The 20,837-nt window shown below is 36.8% G+C and overlaps 1 protein-coding gene across 1 annotated transcript in view; it reads left to right on the top strand.

Annotated features, from left to right (window-relative positions):
• Positions 1-20,837, top strand: part of GPC5 (glypican 5) — a 1,134,491-nt gene that overhangs the window by 30,766 nt on the left and 1,082,888 nt on the right. Inside the window, exon 2 of the mRNA XM_055335624.1 lies at positions 11,544-11,705. Coding sequence (XP_055191599.1) covers positions 11,544-11,705 — 162 coding nt within the window. The remainder of the gene's footprint in view (positions 1-11,543; positions 11,706-20,837) is intronic.

The following is a 20,837-nucleotide window of genomic DNA, read 5'->3' on the forward strand; positions in this document are numbered from 1 at the left end:
AGTTTGGCTATTGTGGACATTGTTGCTATAAATATTGGGGTGCAGGTGTCTTGGCTTTTCACTGCATCTGTATCTTGGGGTAAATCCCCAGCAGTGCAATTGCTGGGTCGTAGGGCAGGTCTATTTTTAACTCTTTGAGGAACCTCCACACAGTTTTCCAGAGTGGCCACACCAGTTCACATTCCCACCAACAGTGCAAGAGGGTTCCCCCTTCTCCACATCCTCTCTGACATTTGTTGTTTCCTGTCTTGTTAATTTTCCCCATTCTCACTGGTGTGAGGTGGTATCTCATTGTGGTTTTGATTTGTATTTCTCTGATGGCCAGTGATGCGGAGCATTTTCTCATGTGCTTGTTGGCCATGTCTATGTCTTCCTCTGTGAGATTTCTCTTCGTGTCTTTTTCCCATTTCATGATTGGATTGTTTGTTTCTTGGGTGTTGAGTTTAGTAAGTTCTTTATAGATCTTGGATACTAGCCCTTTATCTGATATGTCCTTTGCAAATACCTTCTCCCATTCTGTAGGTTGTCTTTTAGTTTTATTGACTGTTTCTTTTGCTGTGCAGAAGCTTTTTATTTTGATTAAGTCCCAACAGTTCATTTTTGCTTTTGTTTCCCTTGCCTTCATAGATGTATCTTGCAAGAAGTTGCTGTGGCCAAGTTCAAAAAGGGTGTTTCTGTGTTCTCCTCTAGGATTTTGATGGATTCTTGTCTCACATTTAGATCTTTCATCCATTTTGAGTTTATCTTTGTGTATGGTGTAAGAGAATGGTCTAGTGTCATTCTTCTGCATGTGGCTGTCCGATTTCCCCAGCACCATTTATTGAAGACACTGTCCTTTTTCTAGTGGATTGTCTTTCCTGCTTTGTTGGATATTAGTTGACTGTAGAGTTGAGGGCCCATTTCTGGGTTCTCTATTCTGTTCCATTGATCTATGTGTCTGTTTTTGTTCCAGTACCACACTGTCTTGATGACCACAGCTTTGTAGTACAACCTGAAATCTGGCATTGTGATGCCCCCGGCTCTGGTTTTCTTTTTCAATATTTTCCTGGCTATTTGGGGTCTTTCATGATTCCACACAAATCTTAAGATGATTTTTTCCAACTCTCTGAAGAAAGTCCATAGTATTTTGATAGGGATTGCATTGAACGTGTCAGTTGGCCTGGGTAGATTTGACATTCTCACAATATTCTTCCAATCCATGAGGATGGAATATTTTTCCATCTCTTTGTGTCTTCCTCAATTTTTTTCAGAAGCATTCTCTAGTTTTTAGGATATAGATCCTTTACCTCTTTGGTTAGGTTTATTCCTAGGTATCTTATGGTTTTGCATTTGTAATGCAGTTGTAAATGAGATTGACTCCTTAATTTCTCTTTCTTTAGTTTCATTGTTGGTGTATAGAAATGCCATTGATTTCTGGGCATTGATTTTATTTTGCTTAATGATAATTAAGCAAATAATTTTGCAAATTATTGAGCAAATAATTTTGATGAGCTTTTAAAATCCATTAATTTGTGGTCCTTACCAGATTTGGCAAATTTACATTGACTATTTCATGGAGTATTTTATCTACCCTGTATTTTCTCTTTTTGCCTTCTGGGACTCCAATCTTATATTAGATTTTCTGAAATTCTCTCACAGCTCCCTAAGGCACTATTTATGTCTGTCTGTCTTTTCAATTTTTCTCTCTTCTTTAGATTGGATACTTTCTAGTGGTCTCTCTTGAAGTTCTCTGACTCTTTCCTGTTATTTTTATTTAGCTATTGCATCCATCCAGTAAAATTTTTATTCCACATGTTGTATTTTTCAGTTACCGAATTTCCATTTTATTTTACTTTGTCGTTTTTTTTTTCTTTCCTAAGATTTGTTACTCTACAATTTTCTGAGCACATGTTCCTTTTACTTCATTGAACAGAATTATAATAGCTCTTTAGAGCCCTTCCCTGTTTATTTTAACATCTGGATCATCTCGTGTTGTTCTGACTTATTGTCTTATCTCTTGAAAATAGGTCACATTATACAGATTCTTCATATGTCCGGTTATTTTAAAATATCCTCTGGATACTGTGAATGTTATGTTACTGGTATCTCTGGATTCTATTATATTCCTCCAAAGAATGTTAATATGTTTGTCTTCAGAGAAAATTACTTTAGCTGGACTCATACTGTCAACTGTGTCTCTTGGGAAGCTACAGCAATTGTAACTGAGTCCTTTTTCCTTAGCTTGCCAATAGTGAGATGACTTAGAATCTGCCCTGGCCATGTGAGGTGTAGTTTACGGCTTAGCTAGAAATTTGGGCAGAGTGTACATATAGCAATTGGGGTTCCCTCTCTCTGGCCCTCCCTTGCCTGGCATTCCTCCCTCACTTTCCAGCAACTATGAGTGCCTAGATTTCAATCATCTAGTGCTTTGGTCCTAAAAAGACAGTGAGGGTTTTTTTTTTTTTCTTTAATTAGGATTTAGTCACTTTATAGATGGGCTTCCCTCAGACTAAAAGCCACAGAGATGGGAGACAAACTGGCTTTTCCCTTCTTCTAAATATTGACTCCCTTCCAGAATCTTTCTTATTTTGTTCACTCTAGAGCTTTCAGGTCATTGACTGTTGCATTTAGTCCAGTGTTAATGGTTGTGCTCTCTTGGTGGCACTGCCATACTGCAAGTAGGACCCTTCTTACTGTTTCTTGAACATATGGGGTTATTTACCACTTCAGAGCAGTAATCTGGAACGGGTACTAAGTGGGTGCTATTCGACTCTCCATTTGGTATCAAGTCCTTTTGAAGTTCTGGAACAAAACATAAAATAGAGTGGTATGGTTTAGCCTGCTATAATCCCGGGCACTATTATTACTGTTGTAGTAGGCTAGACCTCTTTATATGGCAGGTGATAGAAGAAGCTGTGGTAGATCCAGGTTTCACTCTGAGCTGGGAAATGACTGTGGCATCTGTCAGCCCTACATCCTTGCGTCATTAAATTCAGTTCAGCAGAGAGAGAAACCTTTGTTTTCCTAGAAGCCTCAGCAAATAATCTTTTCTGCATTTCTTTCTTGTGACTTTCTATTTCTCAATCAATCACTGTGCCAACAGGATAGGATGTGATGTTTTAACCAGTTTAGACTCATCATTACATATGTGTATCGATCTCATTTGAATAGCATGTATGTGAGTGAGGGACAGGTGAAACTGACAAGGAAATTCCAGGAGGGGGATCAGAGGCTGGCCAGTTCCCAGCAGACCCAATATCATTGTCATGATTCTTGCTGGATTCATGGACTTAGGTATTTTTTATTCTACCTAGGTGAAGGAATACATTTGATTCAGACAAAACCCTTTCGCTATATAACATTTTGCAAATTCCTACCACTTTCAGAATTTATGGTAAGAGGACAATCTCAGAAAAGATAGGAGGAGCAAGTTTACTAGTATAACCTTCCTACTCTTAATTCCAAGGTTCTGTTTTTGTCTGGTGAGCATTTGGTATCTTATGACATGTAATGTCTATCCTGGTGATCCTGAAATATATCTTATCTCAGTGTCTTGGTACCAACGGCTTTTTTCTACGGCAGCCATCAATAAAGCTGGTTTGTGCTACAAGTATACGAATCCTGTAAGTTGACTAGGGGAGAGTAAATGTTTGAGGCAAAAAGAGAATGTACCTTATCAACTAGCAATTCTATTTTCAAAGTCTTCTTTATTATAAAATAAAGCACAGAAGTAGAAAACCCTTGGATTTAAGCATATTTGATTAAGTGCAACTCATTACAATCATCATTATTGAAGCTCAGATTGTCCCATGTTAAGCCAAAAGAAATCTTTTGAAATTGGCCTCTGTGTTAGACTGAATTGTGTCCCCCGCTCACTATCCCCCACTGCTCCAATTCATATTGGAGCCCTAGCACCCAATATGGCTCTATTTAGAGATGGGACCTTTAAGGGAAAAAGGAAGGAAGGTTAGATGAGGTCATGAGGATGGGTCCTACTCCAGTATGACACGGTGCTAAGGAAAGGCTATGAAAGGACACAGAGAGAAGCTGGCTACATGCAAGACAAAGAGAGAGTTCTCAGTAGATACCTAGCTTGCCAGACCGTGATCTTGAATTTCCAGTCTCCAGAACTGTGAAGAAGCAAATTTCTCTTGTTAACTGACCAGTCTGTGGTATTTTATGACAGCTCTAGCAGATGAACATAGCTGCTGAATCCTTTTGATGAGTCCCTACTAGGTATTTGATAGCTTCTTTACTATCTGGTAGACAAGATGTTTAGCTAGTTTATCATCTTATATATTTCCTGCTACAGACCTAGAATGAGGCATTTCTTTAAGAAACACTCATTTCTTCTTGAGAGAAGTGATTGCAAGACAGTAATCAGGGCATAAGGGATGATCTTTGCCACTTAGTTGGCCATTGTTTCTAGGCCTTTTCAGTGAAGCTAGGAAACACGTATTTTCAAATACATTTTAAATATGTATTTTTTAAAAGATGTATTTATTTATTCATAAGAGACATAGAGAGAGGCAGAGACACAGGCAGAGGGAGAAGCAGACTCCTCACAGGGAGCCAGATATGAGGCTCCATCTCAGATCCCGGGGTCACCCCCTGAGCCAAGGGCAGACCTCAACCGCTGAGCCACCCAGGCATTCCTTAAATATGTATTTTTAAAGTGAAGCTATGAAATATGTGTTTCATAAAATATGAAAATTTTCATAATTTTTATATTGATACTTGAATTCAAATTCAAGATTACAGAACTTTACTTCTTTGAGTCTCTATCTCCCTTCCTCCATACTAATACAGTCTTGATTTTCAAAGGTACAGGATAGAATTAGAGAATAGAATTTGAATATCCTATAATTTGTTTTACCCCATATTATAACCCTAACAGTTGTAGTGTAACATAAAATATAGTTTAGTATTTTTTCCTGTTTTCTTCTTCCATTGCTGATGTTACTATCAATATTTGTTGTTATTGGCTTTTAAATCCTTTAATTTTTTTGATTTTTCAAAATTTCTTATTTTTTATCTTTTCCTTCCCTAAGGCATTACCTTTGTGTGACTGGCTCCTGCGTTCCTTCTGGTTTAGTCTTCATTTCAGAATTTTTTCTTTCATCTTCAGTTCTCTCCTTCATATGGTCCCATCTCATAGCTGAGGTTTTTGGATTCTGATTTTTCTTATGCTTCTTTATCTTTTTGTTTTTTATTTTTTTTGGTGCGTATATTTCTAGTATGCTTTCCTTGTCTGTGGGGACATCAGACAATTACCCCACTGCTTCATTCTTTTACCTGCTATCCAGACTGATACCATAAAGATCTGTTGTTGTTGCTAGTTTTTCTACCTCATTTATATTTTGAAATTGTGGGAATACTGTATCATCTAGTTTTGTTTTGTTTCGTGTATTTATTTTCTGGTTGTTCCATCCAGTTCACATGGGAAAACCATGCTTTCATTCGGCTGCCATCTTTCCAGAAAGTCTCCCCATGCTCCTATTTTAACACATTAAAAAAAAACAAATAACCATATATAAGGAGGAAGTCTGGCTGTAACAGTTTCTCCTGTTGGAGAACAGAAGAGAAGACATATTCACCAATACTGCTGCTTCTGGATGAGAGAATAGGAAAAGCCTCCAAATTCTGATTGAAGGTCCCTTCAACAAGGAGACTGCTGTTTTATTTTTAGTTTCATTTGTTTAGAGTAATTTAATTTTTGCAGAGCTTGATTTTGCTGTTCAGGAACATGACTACTGCCTCTGAGTCTGGGTCATGTCCTCTTGCTGTCTCATAGCACCCTTAGTCACACCATGTTCTTTGAAGCCAGGCTTTGCAATATTTTAAAAATGAGTCTTGTTACCTACATGTTGTCTTTTTGGGCTACATCTGGCTTTTGTTTTCTTAGGATGCTTGTTGTGTTTACGATGGGGGAACTGTAGCCTCTGTCATATTGGGTATGCTATCAACAAGCAGCTTATTATGTCCTTTGTGCTCCTACTGAGAGCAAGATGTAGGATACTGTCCTTTCCCTAAGATACGTTTTGTTCAGCTCATCTGTCTCTCGGACTGTTATGGGAAGCCAGGGACCCAGTATCTTGTGGACTCTTTTCCACCGCTATTACCCCAACTCTGAATAGTGATGAATATGTCACGCTGAATAAACATAACTAGATCTTTGAATTATAGTCCTGATTTGGTTTGGAGTTTAGTGTTACATTGTCATCAACTTCCAAGATTCTAAATGAAAGTCTGGATTAATCAGTGCAGATCCTCATTAACTTGAGGGATGTATTTGCTCCTGAGTGGTCTACATTGCAGTTCATGCTTACTCAGAGCTGTGAGGCATGATGGGTTCTCTCCCACATTATGTTTAAGATAGCAGTCAAGGTAACTTGTAGTACCTTCCTATTACTTCTCGCCATTTGAAATTGGGTGAAAACCCAAATGGCAGCTCTGTCACTTGATATTTTAGCCTATTTTATTTTATTTATTTATTTATTTATTTATTTATTTATTTATTTATTTATTTATTTATTTATTTTTCCTATTTTATTTTTGAGTAAAACTCCTTGGATGGTTCCTAACCTAGAATTTAGTTTAGTTTTTTTTTTTTTTGTAACTGAACAAATAGATGACTTCTTTCAAGAAGAGAAATCCAAACAAGACTCAGAAATAACCAGTGATGTCTATAGACAAACTATTTCTAGATTTAAGACTATAGCTTTCTTCTTAGTAGAGTGATGGTGAAGAAGAGAGTTTGAGAATGACTGCCAGTTTTTAAACACCAGCTCCAACATTTTGTAGTGCATAGGTGTGTGACATCAGGTAGTTTTCATTCTGTCTCCATTTACTCATATGTAAAATATGGTAGGAGTGGTCCCTACAACCTAGATTTAATGTGAGGATTAAATGAGATAAGTACTCAGTAGATCCTCAACTATTAATTTGATAGATAAAAGTGGAGTGTCTGTGATTTTTTTCAGGTACTGTACTAGTCAACTGGAATATAAAAATGAGCAAAAATTGGGGTGCCTGGGTGGCTCAGTCAGTTTAGCATCTGGATCTTGGCTTTTGCTCGGGTCATGATCTCAGGGTCTTGAGAACTGAGCCCCACGTTGGGCTCCGTACTTGGCAGGATGTCTGCTTGTCTTCCTTTTCCTCTGCACTGCCCCCCCCCACTGCTTGTGCATTCTCTTCTCTGAAATAGATAAATCTTTAAAAAAAAATAAGGAAAAATTCCTTCACTTGGAGCTGTACAGTTAGATGAGGGAACTGATTAATTAGCAGTCACATGAAGGGATATAACATGGCGACCACGATAAATGCAATGGAGAGGAATGAGGCTCTGCTGGAATGTGTAATAGTGACGGGTGCTGTCTGTGAGGTTAAAGAAAGTTCCCTCTGGAAGACCAACTTCAGTTGTAAAGAAAAACAGATGGGAATGAATCAGGACAAGGTGTGTTTGCCACCTGTGTGGGTGAGCTCCTGAGGATGAGAGCATCCCATTCATTGAGCCAATCATCGAGAGTGGCCCTGGGACAAGAGGGCTCTTAGTGACTATGAGAAACTGAAGTGGCTGGTGTGTGGAGGGAAGGGCACACTGGGCAATGTTACCTGAGAGGAGGCTGGATCCTGGGGGGTAAGAGGGGGTTGGTCACAGCTTGGGGAACTTTACAGGCTCTGTTTAGGAATGTAGTCTAGTAAGCCATGTTGGGTGTTTGAATTCTGCAGACACATTGCAAAGATCTATTATTCTTGTTGTTATTGGTTGTTTATTTTTTTTAAAGATATATTTTGTTTTATTATTTTTTAAAGATTTTATTTATTTATTCATGTGAGACACACAGAGAAGGGCAGAGACATAGACAGAGTGAGAAGCAGGCTCCCTGCAGGGAGCCTGATGTGGTACTTGATTCCAGGACCCCTATTTATTTTTTTAGAGAGAGGGTGGAAGGGCAAATGGAGAGGAGAAAAGAGAATCTCAAGCAGACTCCCTGCTGAGTATGGAACCCAGCGAGGGGCTTGATCTCAGGACGCTGTGATCCTGACCTGAGATGGAATCAAGAGGCAGACACTTAACGGATTGAGCCACACAGGTGTCTGTTGTTGTTATTGTTATTATTATTATTTTTATTCCTTAGCAGTCCTTTGCATACTAAATATGTTTATATACTTTAATGTTTACTTATTGATCCTTCAATCTCCAATTTAATTCCTCTAAGAATTATTGTTCTTCTCCCAATACTTAATTCCTCCATTCTTCCATTTAGGAATAAAGCTGAGAAGACAGCTTTGTTTCCTTTCAATCAGTTTTACTATTTGAAGTGGAATTTGCTTTTGTAGAACTTTAAGCAAGACAAATGAAAAATGATTGCCAAAATGTTACCTACTGTGACACACACAAATATTTTATGCCTCTTCACCTTTGTGAAATGCTCAAATGCTGTCATTTGTAACTTGTCTAACTTAAACAAGCTAAAGCCAAAATCATTAGAAATTTTCGTGTCCTGTGTTGGCAGGAAGCTCAGACTGATTTCACATGGTTTGATCTTACCCAGAACCAACTTTTGGAAATGTGAGGCCTGAGGTCAACTCTGAGTGACAAAGGGGGACTTTGACAGTGTTTGTATGTGTGCATGTGTGCGCACACATGATATTTTGTATTTGCTGATCTTCTCTTCATCAGTGAAGAGTATGGGTACTGTGAAGGTCCCCAGATACCTATAAGGCCACAACTCCTTTTCCTACTCTAAAATGAGGAAATAGTGTATTCTATTAGGATGTGTAAATAAAATTGCCCTGAGCTTTACATGAAACCTGAGTAGCCTTGGGATGCCCCGGGGCTCATACCATGATGCCCCATCAATCTTATTCTTTTATTTATTTATTTATTTATTTATTTATTTATTTATTTATTTATTTATTTATTTATAAATTTATTTTTTATTGGTCTTCAATTTGCCAACATATAGAATAACACCCAGTGCTCATCCCATCAAGTGCCCCCTCAGTGCCCATCACCCAGTCACCCCACCCCCTGCCCACCTCCCCTTCCACCACCCCTAGTCCCTTTCCCAGTTAGGAGTCTCTTATATTCTGTCTCCCTTTCTGATATTTTCCACTCATTTTTCTCCTTTCCCCTTATTTCCCTTTCACTATTTTTTATATTCCCCAAATGAATGAGACCATATAATGTTTGTCCTTCTCTGATTGACTTATTTCACTCAGCATAATACCCTCCAGTTCCATCCACGTCGAAGCAAATGGTGGAAACAGTCCTCTCTCCCACAGAGTTACAAAATCTGGATTACAATTCAATGTCAGAAAGCCAATTCAGAAGCACTATTATAAAGCTACTGGTGGCTCTAGAAAAAAGCATAAAGGACTCAAGAGACTTCATGACTGCAGAATTTAGAGCTAATCAGGCAGAAATTAAAAATCAATTGAATGAGATGCAATCCAAACTAGAAGTCCTAACGACGAGGGTTAACGAGTTGGAAGAACGAGTGAGGGACCTAGAAGACAAGTTGATGGCAAAGAGGGACACTGAGGAAAAAAGAGACAAACAATTAAAAGACCATGAAGATAGATTAAGGGAAATAAACGACAGCCTGAGGAAGAAAAACCTACGTTTAATTGGGGTTCCCGAGGGTGCCAAAAGGGCCAGAGGGCCAGAATATGTATTTGAACAAATCATAGCTGAAAACTTTCCTAATCTGGGAAGGGAAACAGGCATTCAGATCCAGGAAATAGATCCCCCCCCCCTAAAATCAATAAAAACCGTTCAACACCTCGACATCTAATAGTTAAGCTTGCAAATTCCAAAGATAAAGAGAAGAACCTTAAAGCAGCAAGAGACAAGAAGTCCCTGACTTTCATGGGGAGGAATATTAGGGTAACAGCAGACCTCTCCACAGAGACCTGGCAGGCCAGAAAGGGCTGGCAGGATATATTCAGGGTCCTAAATGAGAAGAACATGCAGCCAAGAATACTTTATCCAGCAAGGCTCTCATTCAGAATAGAAGGAGAGATAAAGAGCTTCCAAGACAGGCAGGAACTGAAAGAATATGACCCCCAAACCAGCTCTGCAAGAAATTTTAAGGGGGACTCTTAAAATTCCTCTTTAAGAGGAAGTCCAATGGAACAATCCATCAATCTTATTCTCGATAAGCACCTTCTGTGCTGCATCCCTTTACCTCTCTGTTCTCTAGTACATCTGCTATATATAAAGGTGCCTGACTGGTTGTTATGTGATTTGCCTATTATCATTGTACTGGTAAACTTGGGTGGGTTTAACTTTTTTATATTTGTATATTGTTCTGGTGTAAAATGAGATTTTAGCTCATCTAGGATGAGAGTTGTTAATCATATTAGCATTTTTTCTAATCACAGCTCTCAACATATGTGTGTTAACTTCACATTTCACGTAATAAGCATCTTCCCAGATGTTTTCTGAATACAGTTGTAAAACTAAAAAGTACTTTTAGTGGTAGGAATTGTCTCTAGCAAGCTAGGTAATTAGTAGAATTTTGGATGGAGGGTTTTGCCTATGAAAGATTGTTACTGCTATCAATAATCACTTATTCCACAAGCTCAAGAGCGTAATGGTGAGCTGAGAAATCAGGTGAAGGTTTTTCATCTTTATTTGATGTATAAAATTTGATTTAATTTCCTCAGGAAAAGTAATTGTTTTATTCCATATACTTCTGTATGACATATTTAGATCAAATACTTTTGACTGAATTAACAAAATAAGCAAAAATAAATTTCCTGGGCACCTGGGTGGCTCAGTCAGTTAAGTGCTGCCTTCAGCTCAGGTCATGATCCAAGAGTCCTGGTATTGAGTCCTGAGTTGGGCTCCTTGCTCATCAGGGAGTCTACTTCTCCTTCTCCCTAGACTCCTCCCTCTGTTCATGTTTTCTTCTCTCTCTCTCATTCACTCTCTCTCAGAAAAAAACAAACAAAACCTGTTTATTTTTTAAAATATTTTATTTATTCATGAGAGTTACAGAGAGAGAGAGGGAGAGAGAGAGAGAGGGAGGGAGAGAGGCAGAGACACAGGTAGAGGGAGAAGCAGTCTTCCTGCAAGGAGCCTGATGTGGGACTCGATCTTGAGACTTCAGGATCACGCCCTGGGCTGAAGGCAGGCACTAAACTGCTGAGCCACCCAGGGATCCCCCAAAGACCTGTTTAAATAAGATAAAAGTTTCCTGATTTATCTCTGTACTTATGTAATAGTTAATTTGTTTTCTATTATATGGTCTATTTGTTAGGTAATAGTCATTAGTTAATTGAATGGATAATATTTGATCAAATGTTAATAAAATATTTGAGCAAAGAGTTAATGGTTTAGAATATTTTGTTTCATGGTTGGGTTAAGGGACAATACACATATAAATATATTTTCATATATTTTTTTAATAGCAACTGTTCTGGTAAATCAGTTTCTCACATAGAACATGAACCCCTTCTATGCAGGACTGATCATTAATTCTTGACATGTAACATGTGATATTCATTAAATGAACAGATAATCATTTCGAAAAATACCATATCTGTTCCAGGATCTGATCTTCAGGTTTGTGTATCCAAAAAACCTACATGTTGCAGCAGGAGGATGGAGGAGAGATACCAGATTGCAGCTCGTCAAGATATGCAGCAAGTGCTTCAAACATCCAGTTCAACATTAAAGTTTTTGATATCGCGAAATGCTGCAGCTTTTCAAGGTAAATGTATTTTGATTTCTGAAAGTAAGGAGAAGCCTTGTTATGCAGTTTTCCTATTATTATTATACTGCGTCACTTGTCTGGCTTAACTTGTCTTTGCATACCATTATTCTGGTATAAAATGAAATTTTAGCTTCTTTTAACCCTCAGAACTTGTTTCTGAAGTCATCCTGAGCATTCATGTTGAATTGGATTGGGCAACCCTTCTGTTAGTGAAATGGAAATATATACCCTTCTAGGGTCCTCCAAGATCCCCCAGTATTCTGACTTATGGTTTTACTACAACATGGATGGACATAATTATTAGATTTTAGTAAAGTATTCTGTAACATAAAATCTCATGGCTTTTAACTGGCTAATTATAGATTTGTTTTTAAAAATACTATTTGAAGAAATATTTGTCTAATTTTTCCCCCTACTACCTCATGTGGTTTTCATAAGAACACCAGTGTGATATATCAAAGTGCAGACAAGTCTGATAAACAATAAAATAGGAAATATTAATTGGATATTTAAGGATCAGCTAAGACCAGAACTCAGCCTCAATTCAAATAGTATGTTCAGAAATAAAATTAATGGGTTATAAAATTACAAGGCACATTGGAAAATAGATGATCTTTTTCTTATTTTAGTCATCATCTCTATAAAATTCCTTATTACTACAGTAAAATAGCTTAATTTATTTTTCTTTTTATAAAGGATTAGTTTTTCTGCATATGATTAGAATAAAAATATCTAGATTATACTACTTTTCAAACATATTTATTACTTTTGTTCAAAGCAAAATATAACTTCAGGTAGTTTTCCTTTTTCTCAAGTATATTAATGTCAATCTATTTAAATAACTTGTGCTTTGTTTACATGCATAACTAAATCACAAAGCTGATTAATTTTTAAAACTATGCTCATTAAATAAAATAAACACAATAAATCAGGATAAAATTTAAGTTGAGATAAAATGTAGGTCCATGATGAATTGGTGATTTTTTTAAGGAGGAAACTGACTTATCAGATTTTAAGATGTTATTATTTTAGTGATTTTTTTTAAGATGTGTTAGAAACAACCTTTCTGTTATGGGATGTATTCATGTGAAATTGTTGGAAGAAAACATATTGATATGCTTTTATTTTTTATTTTGTTATTTATTTATTTATTTATTTTTGATATGCCTTTTAGACAAAAATTTGTCATTTGAACTGGTTGAACCAGAACTAGAAGACTTTAACCAGACAGAGTGATATGATGATTTTTTTCTCATAAAAATGCACAACATGCACAATATGGATAATGCATTGTAGAGATAAAGGGACAATAAACAAGTTTGACCAGAACAGGCATGAGGAATGTGATGGAGATTCATATGCCTGAAAAGGTGAATTGGACTCACTTGGAAAGAACCTTAGAGTATTAACTTAAGTTTGAGAGTCATTAAAGATTTTTGAACAGGAAAGCTTCATTACGATTTCCTAACTTGTAATGTCAAAACAAAATCCCTTCAAGTAAGAATATATGGCTGAAGAAGATCATGACCAAAGAGGCCGACTTTTTATGGATGAAAATTAACTATAGAAGTGAAAAGAAAGTGCCATCAGTTGCTAATATATTGGCACTCAATGAATGTTAGTTGGACATTTTCTTCTGCCTTCAAAGATACTGTAACCTTTCACACATTGTTGGATAAATTGATCAAGATAGAGAGATAGAGTATGTTATGGAGTGCCTAGTTTGCTCAGTTGGTAGGGCATACAACTCTGGATCTCAGGGTTGTGATTTCAACTTCCACATTGGGTGTGGAGCCTACTTTAAAAAAAACATAGATAGATAGATAGATAGATAGATCGAGAGAGAGACTACATTAAGTTCAAAGGATTGGGAAAATACAAAACCTGCATTATTTAGACTTTTAAGATGGGTTCAGGCAGCTGAAATATTTTGGTGATATCACTAAAAGTTTGGTGACAACTAACTAGTAGAAATACATGGCTTTGTCTCTACCAGAGTGTCAGATAATTTTATGTACATTAAAAATCGTTCTCTTTAATACATTGTACTGTATTCAATAGGTTGAGTTTTGCTGTTTACTTAAATATTAATCATAGAAAATGAAATTATAGGAACTTTCTTAAATATGACTTGTTATAAATTTTCTCCCTTTTCTTTTTAAAGATTTTATTTATTTATTCACGAGATACACAGTGAGACAGAGACTTAGGCAGAAGGAGAAAAAGGCTTCCTGTGGGGAGACCGATGTGGGATCTGATCCTGGGATTCCGGGATCACGCCCTGAGCTGAAGGCAGACATTCAACTGCTGAGCCACCCAAGGTGTCCCTTGGACAATCCCTTGTCCCTTGTTTTCTCCTTTTATGAAATGTCATTTTATTTAAGAATCAAGAAAGCAAGACAAAGTTATAAGAAATTTGCCTAAAGGCTAACTTTATTGGAATACATTCTTTTATAAGAATACCTGCTTTTTTTTTTTTAAGAATACCTGCTTTTAATTTGATAAATAGAGTAGTTTTAGGCTATGTCCAGAAAAACAAGCTTAAATACATATACAAATTTTTTCTAAATACATATGCTAAGAGCAATTTGAGAAATCACATTTACTGTACCATAATTGAGCAGGCAACTTTGTCAATAAGTAAAATGCCTACCATCTAGTTTCTGTGCCATCAGAATATCTGAAAAACAATTCAAAGTCTTTCTTTTTCTAAGAAGAAAGAATCCAACACATTTTATTGGGAAACTGTCTGCTGGATAGAAATTTAATGGGGAAATCAATTTGCTTTTCAAATGATGTTAGCAGATTTGCTACATTTTGATATGTAGCAAATTTGATTTTTAAATATTTAATTTATGTCTTCTACTCCAATACTCTATGTATTCTGGGTTATAAAAGACTTTAGACTGAGTAGTAGTCTAGATGTACTTTGGTTCCTTCTCTCATGGCTTTTGTAGAATCTCCTGGAAGCATGTTTTTGAAGCAGCACTTTGGGTGTGGCTGATGGGAATGATCACTTGGGTCTGTGGATTTAGGGAGCACCCACATTATTGTGAGATGAAGGAATTTTTAAAGTGGGGGGAGGAAACAGACAACTGGTGCTAGAAGACATGAGGTTATCCTATTTACAATCCCCATTCAGCTTTAGAATTCAGTCCTGGAAAGTAGAGTTGGAATCAGCTTACTGGGACAACTCTTCTATTTTTCTTTTATGGAATTTATTTGTGTTTGTTTCAGTCTGATTTCCTTAAAATAAACAAACAACAAAATAAATATCTATTTTGGAAGGGTCCATAATTATGACCTGGGGCTTCTATATCCTAAGTGTAGTCATTCAGACAAGATGAAGTCTTTTATAAGATAAAAGGAACAAGCTGATATCTCTGTGTCTGTTGCTGTTCGTAAATACATGGTGCTATTTGCAAAGAGGAATGTTAGCTTCGTCACAGTGCAGACAATAATTGTTCTTTATTTTCAGGGGCTTAATAATGCTCATGAATAAAGCAGAACAGCTTGAGATAATGCAAAAGACTTTACTTCCCTTCAGCTCTTCTACTGTGAATGTGGGGTTGTTGGCTTTAAAAATATTTTGGAAATATTCTTCATAATGTTTTATTTATTTATACACTAAAGTATGGTGTGACTCATGAAGAAATAGAGGAAGTTGACAGAGAATATGTCATCTACCGTAAAAAAGCAACTCTTAAGCAGCTTTCAAATTTGTCAGTTTTTAATCTCCATTCAAATAAGATGATGCAATTTAGTTCTTTAAATTTAAAACTAAACAAAATTTTCAGCATCACTTTCAGAAATTAATAGGAAAGAAAAAAATAAAAAATAAAAGGAAGGAATATTTGGAAAAACGATACTGGAAACTTGTGTTTTGTTGAAAGGTTTGGGAGGTAAGGTTAGAAAGCTACATCTTTCCTTTGAGATGTACCTCTCCCTATTTCTCATATCTTCCAGTAGTTCATGTATTTCTAAAATATACAATAGATACTAGGTATTTATTCTGGAGATTTCCAGTTTTATATGAGGCATTTAAAAAGTGTACATTATTACAGAAGACTGAGTGATAAATGATAGAACAGGAAGATTTAGCATTTTATTTACGATTTAATTCTCTTGGCTGATTAAATTTTCATATCTTGGTTGTAAGTACTTGAAAGATTGGCAAGCTTGTCCTTGTGGGTTGAAATGTAAGATTTAGGGATTTAATAAAAAAATACATCCTATTTTTAATGAAATATAGGAATAATTCCAAATTAAAAAATAGGTAAATTAAGAATGAGAATGTAATTAATGGATTTTCCTCCTTACACTAACAGATGTTAGCTACTGTAAAGTGTGTGGCTAGTGTATAACTACTGGAAAACTAATGTAAAATCAAAGGCATCTATATCTGTAGTCAAAGGCAGACAGATATAGTGAATATTTGAATTTATTAACATATTGGAGAGTAAAGAGATTTATATAAGTATTATTAAGCATGAAGTATATTAATTTTATTTCATTCACTTCAGCTATACCTTACAAAGCTAGATAAATTTTAAAATTATTCCTTGGAAGAGTATTAAGTGGGAGGATAAAGGAATAATACTTTTTTTTTTTTAACACTGGGAATTACCTGATCAACAGTTCAAGTGTAAGAGAACGAGTAGCCTAAGGCTGGCAGGGTTGAGGAGGCTTGTTTTTCTCTATCTCTAGCACCTAGTAAATATAATTAATTGAACCACATAAATGAATGAATGAGTGAATGAATGAATGAATGAACAGTACTCCACAGGAGGATGGTTCTGAAGTACAATGACAGACTCTCTTCCTTCCTCTCACCTTTCTTTCATGTATTCCTCTCTCAATGGTTTACTATAGCTGTGGAGCACCTACTAGGTGCCAGCGCTGTCAGGTACTTGGGTTGTAAGTGTCCAGACCTTCAATCTGTTTTATTTTTATTGATTCCTTCAGACTTCTAATATGGCAACATCTGGTTATTGCTTTTATGAGCTAGCAAGGGGCACATTATAGCATCTCTATCAATGGCATTCAGAACGTGATTGCACAATTTTTCCCCTTCAGTTATAGGCAGCGCGTGGTTTAGCGTGTTATCTTATGCAGCAGCCATCAATGCAGTTGGTCTTTATCCAAATGTCCTTTATCTCTGAAATGTTAAAAAATTGTTTCTTTTGAATCTGTGTCAGCAGGCTACTGTTAATTCTGAAAATGGGTAATTTTCCTATATTCTAGATAAAAGTTGCAAGAACTTAAATTACTTTTCAGCTGGAAATAAAGCTTGCTTGGCATGCAGCATTATCGATAGTGGAAATAATATTAAGTATAGACCCAAGATCAGGTTTACTTTGCAAAATTTAGCTCTTAAACTTTAAGAAGTAAACTTTTAGTTGTTTTGATTCTCACAGTAGGTTCTGATAATATCAGCTATTTCCACGGTAATCTACGAAACTACCATCCTCACATCCTTCTCTCTGGCCTTTCCACCTCCCATGTCTGTGTGTGACACTCTCCTCTCCTCTTCAAGTAGTGGCATAATCTATATGTTAATTCCTTATATTCATTATATGAGCATGGAAGTATTAAATAATCATCACATGGCTCTGAGGGTGAATTTAAACTGAGGACATTTTTTTTAATGTCCTTTTTTATTTAAAAAATATTTTTTAAAAAATATTTTACTTATTTTGAGAAAGCATGTACAAGAGCATGAGTGAGGGGAAAGGGCAGAGAGAGAGGGAGGAGCAGATCCCTCTCTGGGCAGGGAGACCCAGGACTCAATCCCAGGACCCTGGGATCATGACCTGAGCCAAAGGCAGACACTTGGCCCACTTAGCCACTCAGGTGACCCTAAAAAGTCTTTTTTATTTCCAGCTTTATTGAGATATAATTGTTCTTCCTCTGCCTTATTGTTAAAGCTCCAATTTGGAGGGGATGATCACCCTCAGTGGTGAAGTGCCACCATAGGGATGGCATGAGCTGGAGTGGGAATTGCATATGGTGGAACAGCTCTGAGAGCTGCTGTGGGGAATGGGAGAGGAAATGAGCTGAAGTCCAGTTAGAGGGACGGACAGGGGAAATGTCTAATGAATAGTGAAGCCAGCTTGCATGATTGCATGATTGTACTGCTGCTTTCATTTTTAGCCCTATCTAGTTTTTGCCAAAGGAAAAGGCATGAGTGGTGGGGAACCATGGTTGAACGCAGGTCATAGGAGATCTGTTCATCCATCCAGCAGACGTTCATGGGTCAACCACTACATACCAGTGTTGTTTTAAGTGGTTGCTGTACCTCAGTGAATGGAACAAAAATCTCTATCCTCACAGGGTGCATTTCAGCCAGAGAAAGTAGAAGATAAACAAATATAATATGTTAGGATGAATGAAATGCTTTGGGAAAACGTAGCGTGGAATAGAGGGAGGGGGAGCAACAGCACTGGAAGACTGCTGTTTTAAACTGGACTGTTAGGGAAAAGTTGACATTAGAACAAAGGTTTGATGAAAGTGAAGGAGTGGGATACGTGGATGTCTGGGAGAAAAGCTTCCCCGCAAGAGGGAGTAACCCCAAGGTAGGACACTGCCTCAAATGTCAGAGGAATAGCAACAAGGCCAGTAAGGCTGGAGCATGGTGAGGGGTGGAGAGTGGTTGAAAGGCTGTTATAGAGGGCCAAAGGTAGACCTAGGAAGCCAGTTAAGAGTTTATTAAATCATCCAGAAGAGGCATTGTGGTGACATAGACCTACTGCTGGCAGTGGTAAAAAACAGTCAGATTCTGGATATATTATGATCATCATGGGACCCCGCGCTTGGGGGAAAGGAAGTGAGGCCAAGAGGGGGTTGGTTGTAAACTGTGCCTAAGGTATGTCTTTGGGGTAAGTGCTTGGTGTGTCATGGAGGGGAGTTCAAGATACTGAGGCAGTAGGATACTTTCCATGGGCACTTTGGAATCTCATAGTCGGCTGGGAGAGTTGGAGTAAGAGAAACTGTCACCTGTTTCAAAAGTTCTCAGTGAAAGAGGGACTTTGAAGGGTCTGGCAGGGGTATTCATTGATTATCTGATGGAGGCTAATCTTTTTTTTTTTTCATTTTTAAAACCATCTTATGGAGGTATGATGGACACAAAAAGCTGTACATATTTAATGTACACAACTTGATAAGTTTAGAGATAATTATGTATCTGTGAAGCCATCACCACTATTTATGCCACAAACATAATTGGAGCAGGCTGATCTGTGACACATGGTTAAAATAGTAATGGTCTGGAAGAGCCAGGGGATTTCTAGCTGCTCCCTATGATCTGGCTCTGTGAAGTGGTAGAAATGATGTGTCTATCATACTCTATGTGTAAATATGAAAACAACATTGATTTTGATAGAAGAACTGATGATTCTACACAGTGGAACATATTATTAATAATTTAAAAGTAAAAAAAATAATTTAAAAGTAAAGGGCATTATAAAGAAATGACACACAAATAAAATTGAGTTGCTTGAAATTTGTTGGTTTTTTTGTTTTGTTTTTGATTTTAAAATATTTTATTTATTAATTCATGAGAGACAGAGAGAGAGAGAGGCAGAAACACAGGCAGAGGGAGGAGAAGCAGACTCCATGCAGGAGCCCGATGCGAGACTCAATCCCGGAACTTCAGGATCATGTTCTGAGCCAAAGGCAGGCACTCAACCACTGAGACAGCCAGATGTCCCACGTTGCTTGAAATTTGTAAGCAAACTTTGAGCTTTGATGGGAGAAAGCATGTAATAAGACTATGTTGAATAAAGCTGCACAAGTGTAATTATGGTCAAAATCATGAGTTCATATATGAGAAATTTTAAGCTTATTTTAATTATGAAAGATATAACTTGGTTACATAAAATTGAAACTAAAATTCTTTGTTAGTCAATAACGCATTTAGCAAAATAGGGTTCTGTGATGAATATAAGGCTCCTGAGACTCAATTTAGAAGTCTTAGTGGTAATTCTCATAACTTGAATAGCATCATTGCCATTTACCATTTCTGTATGAATAAAAAATGAACTAAGTTCTGTTTACCAAACAGTATCAATCGTTTTCAATCACTTCAATAATACCTTCTTATTATTACCATCTCTTAGTTAATTAGAAATACTTGCAGCTTATATAACTGGCATTATTGCCAAATTAAAAAATTTTAAATGATATAATAATTGCAAATTATGAAACATAGTTTATTAAAAATATGAAAGCGTTTTTAATAGCTTTTTTTCTATAGCCTTGGGGAAGAGAAGATTAAGATGAAAATTTTAAACCATCATCCATAATATTTAATTGGTAAAGTGGTAAGATGTAATAGAAAATAAGATATCGTTCTTTTTTTTTTATAAATTAATTTTTATTGGTGTTCAATTTACCAACATACAGAATAACACCCAGTGCTCATCCCGTCAAGTGTACCCCTCAGTGCCCGTCACCCATTCACCCCCACCCCCCACCCTCCTCCCCCTCCACCACCCCTAGTTCATTTCCCAGAGTTAGAAGTCTTTATGTTCTGTCTCCCTTTCTGATATTTCTCACACATTTCTTCTCCCTTCCCTTATATTCCCTTTCGCTATTATTCATATTCCCCAAATGAATGAGAACATACACTGTTTGTCCTTCTCCGGTTACTGTGGCCAAGTTCAAAAAGGGTGTTGCCTGAGTTCTTCTCTGGGATTTTGATGGAATCTTGTCTCACATTTAGATCTTTCATCCATTTTGAGTTTATCTTTGTGTATGGTGCAAGAGAGTGGTCCAGTTTCATTCTTCTGCATGTGGATGTCCAATTTTCCCAGCACCATTTATTGAAGAGACTGTCTTTCTTCTAGTGGATCGTCTTTCCTCCTTTATCGTATATTAGTTGAGCATAAAGTTCAGGGTCCACTTCTGGGTTCTCTATTCTGTTCCATTGATCTATGTGTCTGTTTTTGTGCCAGTACCACACTGTCTTGATGAACACAGCTTTGTAGTACAACCTGAAATCTGGCATTGTGATGCCCCCAGATATGGTTTTCTTTTTTTAAAATTCCCCTGGCTGTTTGGGGTCTTTTCTGATTCCACACAAATCTTAAAATAATTTGTTCTAAGTCTCTGAAGAAAGTCCATGGTATT

This window comes from Nyctereutes procyonoides, unplaced genomic scaffold (assembly GCF_905146905.1).
Source record: "Nyctereutes procyonoides isolate TBG_1078 unplaced genomic scaffold, NYPRO_anot_genome, whole genome shotgun sequence".
NCBI classification, from domain to species: domain Eukaryota; kingdom Metazoa; phylum Chordata; class Mammalia; order Carnivora; family Canidae; genus Nyctereutes; species Nyctereutes procyonoides.